At 38.1% G+C, this 18,223-nt stretch overlaps 1 protein-coding gene across 1 annotated transcript; it reads left to right on the top strand.

Annotated features, from left to right (window-relative positions):
- Window positions 1–3,780: 3,780 nt before the first annotated feature.
- faxdc2 (fatty acid hydroxylase domain containing 2) lies at window positions 3,781–18,101 on the top strand. The gene is made up of 9 exons (XM_074672506.1): window positions 3,781–3,859; window positions 5,406–5,440; window positions 8,962–9,059; window positions 9,838–9,941; window positions 11,344–11,465; window positions 14,448–14,653; window positions 14,784–14,889; window positions 15,126–15,292; window positions 17,057–18,101. The coding sequence occupies exons 1-9, from the start codon at window positions 3,835–3,837 to the stop codon at window positions 17,211–17,213; spliced, it is 1,020 nt and encodes a 339-aa protein (XP_074528607.1). The 5' UTR covers window positions 3,781–3,834; the 3' UTR covers window positions 17,214–18,101.
- The last annotated feature ends 122 nt before the right edge of the window (window positions 18,102–18,223 follow it).

Below are 18,223 nucleotides of genomic sequence, written 5' to 3'. Positions count from 1 at the left end.
GGAGCAAAGTGTAATGCTAATCATTGGTCCTGTTTTTGTAGGGTATGTCAATACAGGGAGCAGCCTGTCAGATCTGTAGGCAAGGGTGGAATCAGATTTAATTTAATCACTGTTGTTGGGATTGATTATGTCTCCACACAGGAAAACCTTGATCAGACCCCTATCTGACATGGGTCCGTATGTATATCCAGTCATTCACATGACAAATGAACTGTTTGTACTTAGCCCGCTAAGTACAAACAGTACTACAAACAGTAAACAGTGGGCTAATGCCCATTAAAGCATCAAATTTAATGGTGATAGACCCCAACATTACAGGTGCTAACAGTAGAATAACAGCACCTGTTAGGCTGTTTTGAAGACGGCGGACATTGTGCTCATGCATCACCATTTAAGGGATAGCATGACAATGTTGAAATATACAGTAAATGTAGATTTAGGAGACACAACATTTTTCAGTTTTACCACTGTGAAGGCGTAATAGATGTGCACAACACAAGTTTGTTGGATAGGAGTTTTCCAGGAACTTCCCTGGACATATGACGTCCTGCACTTGCCTCACTTTTATTGCACATTCTTTAAATTACTGGCAGTTAGCATGCGGCTAATGCTACAGCCAAATAGGCTGTTCTTTAACAGTACATTCTGACAAATGGTCCAGTTTGTGTAAAGACTGGATATGCACATGGGCCCTAGTTGGTACCTTTTTTTGGTGTATTTTAACGACATGGCTTTCCCCATGTAGGAAGAGTATGTTTGAAAGAAATACTACCACCTACAGGGCTGAAGTGAAAACCAGAGTTACATGTGTCTTTTTAAAAATCAGCACAACAATTAAATAGTCCATACCTGTGTTTACCAATGTAGTATTTTTAATAGATGAGCTCCCTGTCCTATATCAGTACTTACTCAGCTGCTTCTTTAGTACTTTGTGTCTATTATTTCCTCTCTTTGGCCTTCTCTACAAGGTGAGGGCACTGAATTCCTGACGCATCTACAAGTGTGATTGTGAGCTAGCAAAAGAGCGATGCAACTAAATGGAATTCAGCCTTTGAAAATTTCATTTTGACAGTCGTGCTTCTGCTCCCTTCAGATGACCAAGAAAATTATTTTAGTGCGTACAAAATAAAATTGGCTTTTTTTTTCTATCAAACTGTTTCACCTTTTGCATTACATAGCTGTTATGATCAAGAAAATAATGGTAGGTTAATTCTAATTGTCAGGCTCCGCAGCATGTTTTCTGTTCCACTCAAAAACTATATATAATCCCTTTGGGTTGAGCTCTGAGCAGTCATAAAGAAATCTTGACATGCATGATGTTAAACTTGAAGTGAACTCACTGGCTGTAGAGAAAGGAAGATGAAGTACAGTTGACAGGTGCACGTTGACAGAACAGGTTGTGCAGCACAAACTGATTATGCAGATATAATAAGAACAGTTCGTAGAAAAGTGTAGGTATGTGTATACACCCATGTTTATGTGATGAATAAACCAATAAAACTGATATGAAAGGTGGAGCTTTGACATAGATCGAATACTGCACCAGAACTAGGTCTGAGTGTGAGTAAAGATGACTTAATAAATAAATTGTTTTAGCACAAACATAAGCTCTAAACTTCCACACAAAAGTATCGAAATAACAAAATAAGTCATGAGTCCAGTGCAGTCTTTGCATCCCTCTGTGTGTAACTGATGTTATTGATGCAGTGTCAACAGCTTGACACTAGAGGTCAGACCTGAGCTGTAGGGTGTTGAGTCACTGGGCATTGCCAAGACATGCTCTGATTTTTCAGCAGACAGGTTGTATGGTGCAACATAATCATGTGTCTGCTGTTTTCCTCCCAATAAAAATTGAAATAATAGAAAAGATAGACAATCAAGTTCCGCAGAAATGCAGATGATCTCATTCATGAGTGAGGTAATGAAGCATTGCATCTGTAGATTTATTTATTAACCTTATGTAAAAGAGTTCACAAACTTACTTACTTCATGTATTAATAGGAAAACATCCAAGGTGCATTATTTATTTAATTTGACCTGTGTGTTTTCATAAGGGGGTTTCTGGCTCTGATTAACACATCACTGTTCAAAGTCAGGCTAATTTTTACATAACGATTCAAGCTCCAGTTCGATAGTAAACAGACTGTGAACCACATGTTGCAGCCTGAGGTTATCAGGGTCAGAGAGAGTTAAGTGATAGCTTCAGGGGCTATCACTAATGAGGGGAAGGCAGAGGACAGTGTGTGAACATGAACAGCCTGTAGTCATCAATACTGTCATCAGAACGGTTTCTTTTAGACTGAAGACAAGCAAGCACAATTTTTTAAAACAGACAACAAGCCTGTGGGAGCTGGAAATATTCTTTGTTACATCAACAAAATAAAAAAATATGATATTTTTTCTTCTGTGCCAAAGAAATCTGGGTGATATTGTCCTTTACCATAGAGACACTCAAAGGTTTACTTCATCCCACATCAAACAAACAAACAAACAAACAACATGCAGATACTCAGCTAAGAATGGTTCCAGATGAAGGCTCTTTAACTAAAAAGTGATCTGTGGTTGGAAACAATTTGCCTTTTATTAGGGGCTGTCTGCCATCACTTGGCAAAGTCAGGATGCAGTGTCAGTTTTGATGTGTCCACAATGGGATGCACAGACCTTTTCAAAGACAGGGGGACAAAAAAAGAAAAAAGGGAGTTTAGCGCACCTTTTTATTTACCAAGAGGGCACTTTAACGTGGGATTTTGCTACTGAAGAGGGCACTTAAGTATATTTTAAGCTTCCCAATGGACACATTTGCAATCCAAGAGGATATTTTAGCATGCCTTCTTTTTTTTTTTTTAAACCTCTTTAGTGCATAAGTTTTGCCCCCCAAGAAAGCACTTAAGCGTGTTTTCTTCCAAGAGGGCACTTAAGTGCATGTTTTTTGTATCCAAGAGGGTATATTAGTGCACATTTTGGCCTCCCAAGAGGGCACTTCAGCACACTACCTTTTCACCTGAGGGACACTTTCGTACACGTTTTTACCATCCAATGGGCAGTTTTTCATATTTCCAGCAGCCAAGCGAGCAAATCAGTGTATGTTGCCCATCAGGAGTTTTTATTTGGTTTTTATTTGGTGTTTATTTGGTCACAAAGGGGGCGGCTGTCCTCCCTCCTGTGCACACCAATCTGTGTTCATGAGATTCTGAAATGAAAGAAATATTCCTTAAAATTTTAACTTTTAGATACACAAGCACAGATTTCCATGCTGTGTGTACTTATAGATTTTAACCTCCATTTTTTTGTTAAATAAGATGCAGTGTCTCTATGCTGAAGGTGCAAATATTGGTGACAATATGTGTATAAGCTTGAAAACTAAAGAAACAACAAAAACAAAGAGCCACACCATCAATCAGTGAAAGCTGCCTTGATATTTATATGTTGAGACGTGGTTCCTTTTTGTGAAGATAATTATGTTCGTACAGAGCAAAATTTCCATGGATGGATGTGTTTACTTTCATAGTTTTTTTTCTGGAAGTAAAATCTAATATTCAATTTTAAATTTCAAAATAAAAGCACAGGAGGGTATTATCATTGCTTTCTAATCTAGTTCAGCCACCGGGGCGTACTTTCTCCTTCCACATGCCATGTGATACCACCACAGCGACCATCCTCACGCTGAGTTTCAACCTTCACCTGCATACACGAGGACCACACGAGTAAACAACATCCTCAAGACAGAGAACATCCTGAGTCAGCTGACCAGAAAGCAGCCAATCAGGAGTCGTTCCCTGTTGTAAATACACGGTGGTTTGGAGAGCGAGAGAAAGAAGAGAAATCCGTGAGAAGATGACGGTGGAAACAAGAGTTAGCGGTAAGTCAGTGGTTTATCTGACCGTACACATGTCCATGGGGAAATTTTCTGACGCTTTACGTCCGTAGTTTAAAATTTTTGCCTTTTTTTACTGAAGAGATAGCTTAAAAATCAAACAATCGGCATTTGGACAGGTGATGTGTTCACTGGAGGAAAACAATGTGGCGTAATGCGAGATGATAAGTTATTGAAGATAAACTATTAGAAAAGCTCCTGGAGGCAAAACCATGAAGCCAATGATATAACTGCGGAAGAGAGAAAAATGTATTATTTTACTCTTTAATTTAGTTAACATACTTTCCTTAAGAAAGTTATAAATATCAAATTGAGACAGCCTATTTTTTGCCTTTGTGAACATTTATATACATATATTCAAAAAGTCAGTGTTGTTACATTAAAAGTAGGCTAATGGAAATATTTCCTTAATATACTCTGCTTTTTGGTGCTACAGCTTGCAGTTTGCAAAATAATATATCCCACTATAGCACACTCTTAAATTTTGGTGAAAGATGTTTTGAGATATCATCCATAATCTCCTTTTTATGTTACTTAATTGGTTATTTTAAAAAAAACGGATTAAAGGGACACTTCCAAAAAGGCTTTAGGTCATGGTTCATCTCCAAAATCAATCAAAAAGGTCGAAGTTCAAGGTTTGTAAGCCTCTTTTAAGTTTTCTCTTTGGACCTTTGTGTAAATATTTGTCAGGTATGTGCACAAAAACTGTCTGTAATGTCTTTAATATCTACTCTACAATTCTAAAATTTCATTCAGCAGAAGCTTTTGTCCATAGAGATGTACAACTCAAATGTAAAACCTCTGATTTTAGGACTTCAGACAAACCTCCTTGAGCTGATCAATGACAAATACAGCTCTAAAATGTCAAGTGAATAACTCCTAAATTAAAATCCAGAGGGAAAAAACTGTGAAAGTGCAGGAGGACTTTTATATCATTTTGTTCCTTACATTAATTGTGTTTGTCTGTCTTTAAAACTGTCTTTTCTTAGTCAAACTGCAAAGTCAGAGACTCTGTAGATGTAGGTCAGGTTTTTATCCCCAAGAATTTGACTGAAAAAGTGCTCACGATGGAAGCATGGAGTATTATAGGATTAGAAATAATCCTCCAGCTGTAAAATTTGCACGAGGCTTCACAGCACTCTAACCATGAAAATGTTAAGTTTGAGGACTTTAAACAGTTAACAAAAGTTACATTTTTTTTTACAAAAAGATGAAGATGAATTCAAGCTTTTCATACATGAATTAAAGACGTGGATTTTGTTTTTGAACAGGGCAGGATGGAATCATCTTGCTTGTGAGATAAAACAGAAAATCTTTCAATTTCAGACCCTTGTATTTTTGCAACTTTCTCCAAAAGTGTCTCACTTTTTAAATCTTACTAACAAAGTCATTTCAGAGCTGATGGTGATTGAACACTCAAAACACAATGTACGCAGATTCTTAAAAGACCTGTTGATGTTGATGTCTAATGATAATCAGAAGCAATGAATGATGAACATAATCCTTGTGTAATGTTTCACTGTGTTTACAGACACAAGGGCAGCTGCCACTGCAAGCAGCCGACAGGTAAGAACACAACACTTCTACAACCGTTGGCTATTACCATGATTACATAACACACAACAGCGGAACAACACCTGCACAACCCTTTTGGACGTCATTCTTGCTTTCTTTAGCTCTCGGGTGTGACCTAATCAGGTTTATTTTATTGGGAATCAGAATAGAATAGAACAGAATAGAATAGAATAGAATAGAATAGAATAGAATACAATAGAATTTTATTGTCATTGTAACAAGTACAACGAAATTTAAGTCACAGCAGCAATCAAGAAAACAAAATTAAGACAGTGTAAAGAAAGTGCAAAAAGGTCAATCAGAAAATAGATGATGACAGCTTGTCCATCATTCTCCAGTTCAGCCAGCCTCCACCTCCACAGGGTCCAGGACTGAGCTTCTTCAGACCTTAGTTACAGATATCTGAAGCCCTAGTTATCTATGCAACAGTGAGCAGTTGATTGTGGTTGATCACCTAACTTGGTTAGCATTACCCTAGCCTAGCCACTGTGTACAGTCTGACTAGATTAAAAGCGACCATTACTTCTTTTTCATCTTTGACTGCAAGCAACTATGATGTTAACCACCACCTACTGCACACATGCATATACCATTAAATCAGATCAACGTAACTCTATTTTCACACAGTTAAAACTTCAGAACAAAGTGCTTTACTTTCTTTTTTTAAGCCATTTTTGTTAAAGGCATAGTGCCACCCCTTATGAAGTCATGTGCAGTTTTAAAGCATTTAAAGCAGCTCAAGGTCCTCATGACTGCTAAACATATAATTGTCATAAAAACAATATATATATATAAGAGTCTGCTGAAGGCATGTCTCTTTAGAGCAGCATCTGGTGTTTGAAAACTGAAAAAAACAGCCTTCCACTGATAAACAAAGAATAAATATGCCAATAAGAAAGTGACATACCAGGATTACACTTAGCCACAAGTGGCACATCAGATAGCACTTTTTGCTCTTGGAGCGTATTGGGCCTCTTGGTCATTGGGAAAAGGCAATTTGGACCCTAAATCTGGCACAAAATCATCTAGTGCGTGGCTAACTTAAAGTTGTGAGTCTGAAGCAAAGGTGATATTAGACATGAAGAAGCTCCAGATATATTAACATAAATTAAAGGACGAGAACAATAATTTGAACCATCCATGTCTATTTTGTTGAGTTAAGTACTGCACGCTGCATTTCTAAGAGTCTTACTTCTCTGAATTTTCAACTGTTTGGTTCTTGTTTGCCTGTGAAGAATTTTAAAAAAGGCGTGTTTTGTCTTTTAACACTTGTCATCATGTAAAGCTGATGTGACAAAAGCCAAGCCTTTCTCTCAGACGCTGTTTAACCTGACGTCTTCATCCCTGTTTGGCTCTTTGTGAGAGGTGTCCCGTTTGCCGTGTTAAACCCTGGGTTGGGCTTGTCTGACTTGATGGGTTGCATTTTTTTTTTACCCTATCACAATTTTTATAGAGACCTGCAGAAAACAAAAGAGGTATGACATTAATAGATTAGGCATGCAACGAAACTCTGTAGATGTAGGTTGGTTTGGTTGTTTGCAGGGTAACCGTTGGGTTGATATGTCAGGAGGAAAAAATAAAACTAGAGCTCACTGTAATAAATATCTTTGCAGAAAGATTCGTGGCTTTATCCTGGAGGCAGCATGACATTTGTGCCACATTGTTCTCTCTGCTGCCATGGCGCTGTGAAAGGTCAGCCAGGGTAAAATCTGGCATTTTTAGGAGGTTTGGTGACTGTGACATCAATCCCTGGACTTAATTCCTGCTGAGCGATCTGATCCAGTTTTCTCTCAGTGTGGATGGTTCAGATTTAGCTTCCCCCAAATGAACTGGACTTTGCTTGCTGACCTTTGTTCTTTTTATGATTCAGTAAAGGAGATGACATGTTTTAAGATTTAAAATCATCTTTTGTATCACTTAAAGTTATACCAATTCACATTTTCCTTGGTGGTGTGCAATAAAAACCTTAATCTGACTTAACTTTAATGTCTTTTCAGCTTTGTTTGCACAGGGTAAATAGGAATATCTCTGTATTTCAGAAAAAAAAAAAAACACATTTTGGTAGGGATGGGTACCCAATTAGGTACTTTTATGGGTACCGACCATTTTCCAATTCGGTCTGCAGCCCTGAGAAAATCAAACAATACCATTTTTAGGTACCTAAACATATCCTTGTGAAGAGTAGGCGATTTTCCATGCTGGACCTAAACACAGCATTGTAAGTTTATATATTGAGAAACAGATATGTTAAAATAAAAAAAAAACTTTGAGTTTTTATTATTAAACAATTTATATGTAATTCCACGTAAACACACAAAAAAGTACCAAAAATTAATACAGTTGGGTATTTAAACCGATTGCCAGGTACCTATCCCTACATTTTTTTTCATTCAGTAGCTGTATTTACATGTTTGATATTCCTGCTCTGTGTTAAAAACCAGTCATTTCAGCACAAGATGTGCTGATGTGAGGTGCTCTGACTCTGAGCCAGCTATATTGATTACTTAATTTCTTTTTGTACTGATCCATCCATCATTACTTTTTGCTTTTTAGTTTAGTCAAAAAGGGAGAATAGATGGAGCTGTGTGGTGCTGATTAGCCAAACCAGTGCCCCTTCAATACAGTGCCAGTTAGCTGAAAAACGTTCAAGAAAAAAAGTCCAAAAAAATTCGAAAAATCAAAGATTTTTCCATCAAAAAAGTAAATAGTAATAATGTCTTCACAAGTAAGAATCTGTAATAAGCAAATATTTTTGTTTTAAGAGGTAATATCATGCTCTTTAATACTTTCAGAGATAATTATTGTGTTTAAAAGTTGGATACTGACACTTAATGTAGAGAAGCTGTCAGGTTAAAGAGTGTGGGAGTAATTCCTAGATGGGACTATAAGCAGCTCTGAGCATCTTGCTCCAATAGGTCACCGAAAATTTCAGAGACAAAGCTGGAAATCATGTAAATCTATCAGAGGCAATAAAAACCTGAAAATTGAGCATGGTACTCCTTCTTTTAAAAAATCCCTCTAACCTTGTATCTCTTGCCAACATTGTCTTTTTCAAAAAATACATCAATAATTTGTGCTTTGCCACCAGTCTACCTCTCAATCATATATTATTTTTTTGTTGACACTTGCTCTTTGGGTTTCTATTTTGGGCTGCTAAAAATGACCCCTAAGAAAGTGAAAAATCAATCCAAAACACAGCCAACCCTGATTTGTTATCTCACACGATATTTGGTTTTTATTACTAAATTATATAACCCAGCTTTTTTTTCTGCAGCTTCGTGGTTCAAAATGCATTATTCCTCTCTAAATGAAATTCATTGCGAATAAATTTCATGAACCAAAGAGTTCCTTTGTCCTCTTGGAAATACACCCACAGTCTCTCTGCTGTTTTTAACACATTGCTGCTCCAGGAGCTGTTTCTGTGGGAAAGGTCAATCATGAGACTGCAAAGCATCTTCAGAGAAACCAAGAGCTTCATTCACAGTTTCTGTTATGTTTTATTTTTTTCCCAGGATGGCCCTGGAGGACTGTGGGACTCTGTGAAGAAAGCTGCCGTTGTTATCGGATCTGGAATCTTATTCTTGGCTGCGTTTGGAAACTCGCTGACATGGTAGGTTTCCTTTACAAGGTACACATCACTATGCAACAAAGCAAGGTCTTGTCCTCAGATGAACCCTGAGATAAACTACAGGACTGGACAGCATCCAAGATCAGGGGCAATAAATACAGTAAAAACAGAGCAGGCCTGATCAGGGTGAAATCAAAGTCGTGTAGGGTCTGGTTTTCGAGATTTTCTTGAATCAAACTAGATCTCACATGATATTTTGTGTTGGAGAGCTCAGAAAAATGTGACCAGTGATACAGAATCAAACAAAACAAAGTGTGACATAAGTTTGCACCACATGAAGCAACAAGCAGAGTAGAGTAAAGGTGTGACATAACATAAAATTAGACTTAATAGGCATGACGCGACACGCTAAGGTATGTAGTTTGGGTGTCAATAGGTCTTCATCAGGACCTTTGCGTGTTTAGATGTGCGTGTTTACTTTGTGAGGATGTGGCTGAATATCTGTGAAGTGATCTCAAGCGCATGACTGAGGCCATGCTGGGTGGATACCTGATTGTTTTTTGTCAAGGCGTTGGTGTGGTGACTGAAAAACTCATGAAACCGATCAGACTCTGATGTCAGAGCTTGAAACTTCTGCATGTCAGTGATTTCTTCTTAACGATTTCCAAGCTGGCACACCAACATGTACTTAATGTTGTTAAAACAAGTTTAGGATGAGCTCCCAAGTAAAAAAAGATTCATAATAATTATGAAAATGTGTCCTAACTTTGTCGAAATCTTTAATCTTACCAGATTGATAAGCCATTGTTCTTTCCTTCAGGCATCTCCAGAAATTTTGGGGCGCTTCGGGAGATTTCTGGCAGAACTTGTGGACGAAGTTGTACGTGATGTTTGATGGCCACGATGAAGCTCTGTTCTACATGGGTAACAAGAAACAACTTGTTTGTTCCTTATGAAAAAAGTTTTCTTCAGGTGAACATTTTACAGCAAAAGCTGTCTATGTCAGGCCAAATCAAACTCAACGATCTGTTTTCTACATGAACGACCTGCTTTGTGTTTGTGTTGTGTAATACTTAGAGATAAGTGACTGCATTGATCTATTTACTGAGGCTATGGAACCATGACTTCCTGTCTGATTTAAAAGGTTCAGAAACTGATTATTACGGTGAGAAAATAATTCAAAATAGCACAATTTTAATGAAGCTTAAAATGAGACTTTATCTGCTCCAAGAAAGAGGCTTGGGTTTGTTTTCAGCGTGAGGAGCAGCTTTATAAGAGAACATATCAGGTTTACATAGTGGTCATAGTTGTTGGTTCTCTCTGGTGTCGACTCTCCTGCTTTTATGATGCAGCTGTCATGTTGTTGTCGTTGTTATTTTCCTGCTTTAAACATCCAAAGGTTTTCTCTATGAGATTTAATCACTGCAGGTTGTTTTCTTTTACTGCCGGATAAAACTGATAGGGCCAATCAAAAATATAGGATAAGACAGGGTTGGTACCAGGTTGGGCTTTTCTCCAAAGTGGTTATGTATTTATGCATCAAGTCACAGCATAGCGCAATAAAGATTAATTCACGGTGTAATCATGTTTCATATCTCTTTTATCAACATTAAATTGCAAGTGAAGAAATCGATTTGGAGTTTAAAGCTCCTGTCAGATGACACTGAAGGTTACGCCGGTGTATCTGTTAAAAAAACAAATATGATTGTGATTAAAGTGTGAGGACTTTCTACGTGATCTTGAAAAAAGTCTCACTCCTAAATAGATGCCTGATTGTAATCCACACTTGAGAATGAGATTATCAATGCCATTATTGGTTGTTCCTAAATGCCATTTCTCATTTCTTGATTGGGCCTGGCATGACTGTATTGATTTACATCATGTCAGTGTATCTATGACAACACTGAGCTGGATGATGCAGTTTATTAGTGAGAAAAGAGATCTGTGTTTTTCTCTGCTGAAAACAATTTCTGTGATTGATTTTGTAGTGATGGTGGACACCGGAGCTTAACTCTCAGACAGAAAAAGGACAGAAGTCAAATCAAAACAGACATAAAGTTTCTCAAATGAGCTTTAAAGACATGAAATTAAAGGGGGTACTTTCTCGAAATTGTCTGCAAGTTTGTTTTAGTATTTCCTTTTAAATCTACCATGACGCAAGCTTTTGTCTGGAGTTATTTTTAAGTTGCTCGAAAAGTATTTCAGTCACTGTGCTTATACCCTGTCTGAAGAATTTAGAAAAAAAGCCTAAGAAAGATATACTACCTCAAATCAAGGAACATTTTAACACTCATCCCCTACTTAATGCCTGATTCTTCCTCCACAGGGACCATGTTGCTCCCCACTCTCACACTCTGGGTGATGAGTGGTCTGCTGATGCTGGTGGACACCACCGGGAAACCCTCCTTCATCACCCGATACCGCATCCAGATGGACAAAAATAACCCGGTTTGTGCTTTTTTGGATCGATTACACATATTTTTTTTTCTTTCATAAACAAATGTATTTTTGATACTCCAGACTTTTTCATTTAAAATACAATACCAGTATTACCACCACCACCAGCGTCTCTACTGCTGCAGGGGAAACTTCAGCACAGGGCGACCTCTGCTCCTTCAAACAATAATGTTACTTCATCCATCACTTTATGGCCCCTCGTTACAGCCAGTGTTGTGTAATCACTGACTATGTCATCAGAGTAAAGACATTTTATGGTGTTTTAATCAGGGACAAATATAAACCCTTAATCCCTCCCCACTAAATACATATCACTCCATTCTTTATATAAGAGTAGAATTTACAGCTCTTGTGGGTAATTTTTAATTTCAAGATGACAGATACATTTTTGTGTTTTTACATATAACTAATACAAGAACACTAACATTTTCACTCTAAAATAGTGGCAGCAGGTATGGACAGTATTTTTTTGTATTATTTTACAGTGCATGTGCTGTAATTACTTTTTTTAAGTGTAATACTGGATATTGGACTACATTATATGGATGTGAAAAAAAACACAGTTATGACTGTGTTTTGTAACCGTGAGTGAGGAGGGAATGCAGTGTATGTAAGACCCTGATACACATTATATACATTGATATGTAACACTGCATGGACCCTCTGTCTGTGCTCCAATTAAAATGCTGTCCAAATAGTCATAGCTAAAAGTTGTCTCAAAAAAAAAAAAGAAAAGCTCCTTTTTACTCTTCATTTAACACATCTCATTTATCAACATATAAAACATTAACCACACTGTAGGCTCATTGGGGACGTGGGTACTCAGACAGGCAGTCTGTGCCATGTGGAGCACAGACAGCCTATGCCCCCTTCAGTGTGACAAATCAATGTACAGTGAGGTTTTGTAACCACTGAGTCCTCTCCTCACTCACAGTTACAAAATTTCATCACAACAAAATGACTTTGCTTTGAAATAACAGTAAAATATTGGAAGCAGGGTTGCCAGTATTTTACTTTTACATTATATAACAATATAATTATAATAATAAACTTTATTTATATGGCACCTTTAAAAACAAAGTGCTTTGACGCATAAAAAACATGGCACAAGAATCAACCATGAAAGGTTGACGTAAAAACTACAAATATGAGGAAGAAAAAAACCCCTGAAGGTTAAGGAGTCATCAAGAATTGAGCTGGCCATATAGGATTTTCTCTATGAATAACGAACCAGGTATATGAAAATTTCAGCGCTTGCATATTTGCTTATTTACACATCAAATGGTCACTATCAATCTTATTTAACTCCTTTTTGACTTATAAATTGTGCAATTCTGTTAGAAACCAACTTTAGGTCTGTATTTATCTTTATTATCTAGTCAGTAATTCTATATACATTTTTCATTCTACTTTTATTTATTTTATTTCTGTTTAACTTTTAGGCCCGAAAAGTGTTTTTGTTTTGTTCTTTAATCATTTGGCACTGATTCACCAATCTGCCACAATAAAAAAATACTGTAACACAAACATCTATAACTTAAAACATTTAAATATCCTGAAACTGATACAGCACAGAAATATAAATGTATTAAAAAAAAAAAACAGACCGGAAAAGACAAATATCTAAAATAATCCCAAACAATTTTATATCAACATCCTCTCAGCCTGGGCAGTATTTGAGATCCAATAATTGTTTCACAGCCACTGATACAAACAACTAACAACATTCAAAATGTAACTCATTTAGCACACAGGAGTATATCTGGTGTTATTTATATGTGTAAACACATGAAGACATGCTCAGACTTGGATGCTGGCGCTCTCTGTGTCTGATCTGGCGTGTCCACCTGTCTGTCTGTCCAAAGTCCCCTCTCTGTGTCTGATAAACTGGAGCGAATGGACACTGCAGAGATAAACAGTGACAATACTGAAAACCAAGGCTGGAAGGTTAATCATGTTATTGATTATCTTTGAAAGATAACTACAGGACAGAGTGCACAGGAGGTCCATGTTCATGGATGAAAGAGAAGTATCTGTGGTCAGGTTTAGATTTATATCAATAACCTGGAAGCCTTGCGTGCTGACAGGCCCTACGTTAAAAGGACGTCAGTGTGGTGTGTTTATGGCCTGCACTGGGTTTATCACCTTTCAGGGCTGAAATAACATTGGTATTTCATTGCAGTTCATAGCTTACGTCAGTCAAAACACAACTTTTGTCACCTGTGATGGTCTAATCTGCAGTTTGTCCTGTTGGTCCTTCACCCAGAAACAGGATCTCAGCTCTGACCGAGAAAAAATATTTGAACCTTCATATTAAAAAATCCCTGGGGAGTGATAAAGTTTTGGAGCAATAAAACAGTTTGAGAAACAGTCTGTGGAGGTCATGAAATATCGAACTAACAAAGGAAGTGCAAATTTTTTGATAGCAAGCCGTACGCATTAATTATCTCCATATATTGATCCATTCATTAATTAATTCAACAGTCTTAAAAAGATTTAGACTAATTATTTACAACTGTGGTGTTAGAGAATGTGCAGAATGGACTTTCCACTAAAAGGCATGAGTTTTTTTTTAGCTGTATATTTATATTTGAGTTTAGTGGATGTATTTAAAAAGTAAAAAGAAAAAAAAATCCTGACACTTTCTGGAAAATAAATCGGAAAAAAATTGGCTTCCCTCAGGAGGCGATGACTTTTTAAGATATACAATTCTGTTAGAACAAGGACATTATTGTATTCCATGGGTTGTATTATGTTACGATTATATAACAGAATACAATCCATTCATGCATCCTAAATTACCTAAAATTATGTAAAGTGGTCATTAATATCAACAACCTTTTGGTTCAAGAATCTAAAATCAAAAAGAAAAGACAACAGAAAATCTCTCCAAACACATTGGAGGCCTTTTTTTTCCACAGGAAGACTTTTGTTTTGATGAAATGAAGAGATGTGTCCTCCCTTGTCCTGCAGGTGGATCCAGCTAAGCTTAAACAAGCAGTTAAGACGGTCGTGTTCAACCAGGTGTTCGTCTCTGGCCCCATGGTGGTTGCTGTGTACCACCTGATGACCCTGAGAGGAAACCCCTGTGGTCCTGAGCTGCCCACCTTCCACTGGGCCCTGATGGAGCTGGCTTTCTTCTCCATCCTTGAGGAGATCATGTTTTACTATTCGCACAGGTAGATCTAACCCCACAGACACAATGAAACGTTACACTCACTTAAGCTGCACATTACTGCCATCTTGTGGTAAATGTATGAACTTAACTTTTATTTTTTTTTTACTTAATACTTCTTTCTTTTATTTCAGGTTGTTCCACCATCCTAGTCTCTACAAGCATTTCCACAAACAGCACCACGAGTGGACCGCTCCCATCGGGATTGTGTCCACCTACGCTCATCCTCTGGAGCACGTGGTCAGTTTTTTTTTTATTTCTGTTCATCAAAATTTGTACTTTGATCTCAGAGACATTTTACTGCATTGGTAGATTTATACTCATACTGCTGAGATGTGGTCTTACAGAAAATAAAGATAAGGTTTGAACAAAGCGTAATGCACTTACGATTGACTGAGAAATAGGACGCACTTGCACACATGAACACGAGCCACTTGGTGGTTGTTGGAGTTGTTCATCTTGCTCTTCACTGTTAGATCTCCAACATGCTGCCTGTGGTGATGGGCCCGATCATTCTGGGCTCTCATGTCTCCACCACCTCCATGTGGTACTGCCTGGCTCTGTTCAGCACCACCATCTCCCACTGTGGGTACCACCTCCCCTTCCTTCCCTCCCCGGAGTTCCACGACTTCCACCACCTCAGGTGAGCTTACCAGTTTCCTTTTCCTCAAGTATTTTTAATTTGACCAACAGGTCATCATCAAATCTTAACCTTTTTTTAATTTAAAAAAATTCAGCAAACACTGTACCTTTTAACTTTTTAAAAAATTTTTATTTGAAACCTAACATTAAAAGATACTTCATTACTGGGGGTCATATTCCATCAGGGGATAGGGAGACAAAACTGCACAGGACTCAGCCCCATAAACTGGACAATGCATACTGTTTTCTTTTTTTAACACATTCAGACTGAAAAGTCTATGTAAGAAAAAATATATACATGTTCAAGACTAAGTCAAGTTGTATTTTTGTTGTTTAAAAACAATTGTTGATTTTGTTAATTTGCTAAAACTCTTTTTTTTTTTAATCAAATCCAAAAAACATCATGAAGTTAGACCACTATCTTTGGGGCAGTCGTGCTAAAACAGTGGTCCCTAACTCCAGTCCCAAGCTTAGCCTTGTGTGAGCAACCTGGGTGCAGGGACCAGATAACTTTAAGCAACAGCCCTGGAAACCAGTATTCTTGCTGGACCCCCAACCCTCAGCTGGACCCTTAATTCATATACTGTCATCCAGACCTGGCCCCTTCCTGCTGAGTAGCTTTCAGACTACCTCAGCAACCTTTGTCAAGGAAATAGACCAGACCCTACCCTTGAAACTCAGACTGATACCTCTTCGGAGGATGTGCCAGTTAGTTAGATTCCAGAAACTTTCACGGTGCTCCTTCCGCCTTACAGTATCCCCAGTCTAGGTCAGCTGTTCTTTGTTTTCCTATCCTGACCTGCCCAGCGTTTTTTGGGACTTTTTTTTGGCAAAACAAAAGTCCACATCTTCCTATCCACCACAACCTCACAACTGCTCTCAGAACTCTGGATTGGCAAGCTCAAAGGCCCCCTTTAGGCCATGTCCACACGTAGCCAGGTATTTTAAAAAAGGAGTATCCCCCCTTGTTGGCTCTAAAAAATACTTTTGTCCATAAATCTGCCAGTGAGTGCGGCTCCTAGCTCGCCAAACCCGTAATGGACAGTGTTTTCCTGACGTAAAACCCATGCCAGCCAATCAGAATGACCCCCCCATCATTCAGCTGTGTCGTTTGAGAACCGAAAACTCTGTTTACCGGCATCAACATGAAACCATGAAACCAGGGTTTTTCCAAAATCTTCACTTTGGCCAAAGTTTTCAGAAAACATCATTTTTAGTGACGTAAAGCTGCTGATTCGTGTGGACGATGGGTGTAAGCGTATAAAAAATATATGCGGTTTCCCAAATACCTGACTACATGTGGACATGGCCTTAGTGTGACGATCGCCCTTGCTGCTGATGTCACAACTTGGCCATAACTTGAAGCAGCTTCTTCCCCAAGGGTACCATGTCACTAACCTCCCATAAGATGCATGAGAAATCCCTTCAAAGTGGGGAACTGAAACCTGGTGCACAGGGACCTTTGCTTTGGGACCCTATCGAAGCCTAATCTTCCAACAACAAAGCTTCCAGGTTCACACAGACGTGTAAACCCCTCCACTGCATTTTTAAATCTTTCACACATTCAGATGTGCTGAAAGAGATCAAATGTTAAATTGTTTACTCATGCACGAGTAGCAGCCTGAATGATTGGGAAATGAATTGGACACTTATTAATAACAAGAGGAAAAACAAAATGTTTATCTACCTCAGCATATTCACATTAATGTTTTAAGTGAGATTTCTGTCGCTGACTGAAGAAGTTGTCTTCATCCATCTGTTTCAGGTTCAACCAGTGTTTCGGGGTCTTCGGCGTGCTGGACCGTCTCCACGGCACAGACACTAAATTCAGGCAGTCAAAGCAGTATGAGCGCCACACGCTGCTCACCAGCCTCACCCCTCTGAATGAGAGCATCCCCGACCCGCCAAAGAAGGGCCAGTAACCACCTCTGGCCCCCAGGCCGATGCTTCGCCAAGTGTGGGATCAGCTTTCCTTGATCTTCAACGACAGTTGATAATTTCAATCGAAAACATGGTTCAGACTGAACATCTGATCGTGCTCCTCAGTTTTAATGAACTACAAATGTTGTTGCACTTTATCAAACTCTCAGATTTAGTGGGTTTTTATCCCTCCTGCAGGGGGCGCCTGAGTTTAGTAAAGATCTTCTAATGGCGTAAATGTGGCCTTTGATGGAAGGTAGAAGATTTCAGACAGAAGGTTGACACACTCATGAGGAAACAATGTTTGGGGGTTTACAAATATAAATGTATTTACTTGGCATGAGTATTCATTTTATTTTTATTATGTATAATTTTATCATGACTTCAGAAATTTGAGAACCAGAATTTCAGCTCAGACTTCGAAACGTCAGTCATGTGGACTCATGTGTCACAGCCTCCGACGTTCCTAGAGGACAAAACCTGGGTGGTATATTTCCTTTTTTAATTTTATTTCTCATCCCATTGTGAACTCATATTTATAAAGCAGATGTTGATCATCTCTTAAACTTCACAGCTCGTGTATGAACGACAACCACTACTCAAGTGTTCTCTCTATTTTTGAGGAACTGTAGCTTTAATGTGGAGTCAAACATTAACAAATGAATATTAATCTTCTTTTCATTCCTTCAAGCTTTTTAACATTTTTTTTTTAATTTAAGTAATCTTTACGCTTGAAGATTATCAGTCCAGACTCTTCTGCTGGATTTGCTTGCTGCTCAGACAGAGGAGACATTTGCACTTATTAATGAATGTATGTTAGTGTGTATTACAGAAAGAAATAAGGTGGATGTATACCAGGACATGAATGTTCAAAACAAAAGTTCTCTTACTGTGATTATTACAAAACTTGGACTGGTCAGTTCGATAATAAAGTATTTTAAAGTAAATGAGCCTCATTTTTGTCTTTTCCTCAAATAATGTTTACGAGTGGTTCTATAGATAGTGGTACATT

The sequence above is a fragment of the Halichoeres trimaculatus genome, unplaced genomic scaffold, assembly GCF_033239565.1.
Source record: "Halichoeres trimaculatus isolate MK-OKI-2021-1 unplaced genomic scaffold, fHalTri1.1 fHalTri1_scaffold_6, whole genome shotgun sequence".
NCBI lineage: Eukaryota > Metazoa > Chordata > Actinopteri > Labriformes > Labridae > Halichoeres > Halichoeres trimaculatus.
The sequence above is the reverse complement of the archived record's forward strand: the minus strand, read 5'-3'. Positions and strand labels throughout refer to the sequence as shown.

What these genes read in the sequence shown, in the direction of transcription:
- faxdc2 (XM_074672506.1), top strand. Translation starts at nt 3,835, where the DNA reads ATGACGGTGGAAACAAGAGTTAGCG. An exon ending in CCACTGCAAGCAGCCGACAG is followed by an intron (nt 5,441 to 8,961) that starts GTAAGAACACAA and finishes TTTTTTTCCCAG; the next exon opens with GATGGCCCTGGAGGACTGTG. An exon ending in CACGACTTCCACCACCTCAG is followed by an intron (nt 15,293 to 17,056) that starts GTGAGCTTACCA and finishes CATCTGTTTCAG; the next exon opens with GTTCAACCAGTGTTTCGGGG.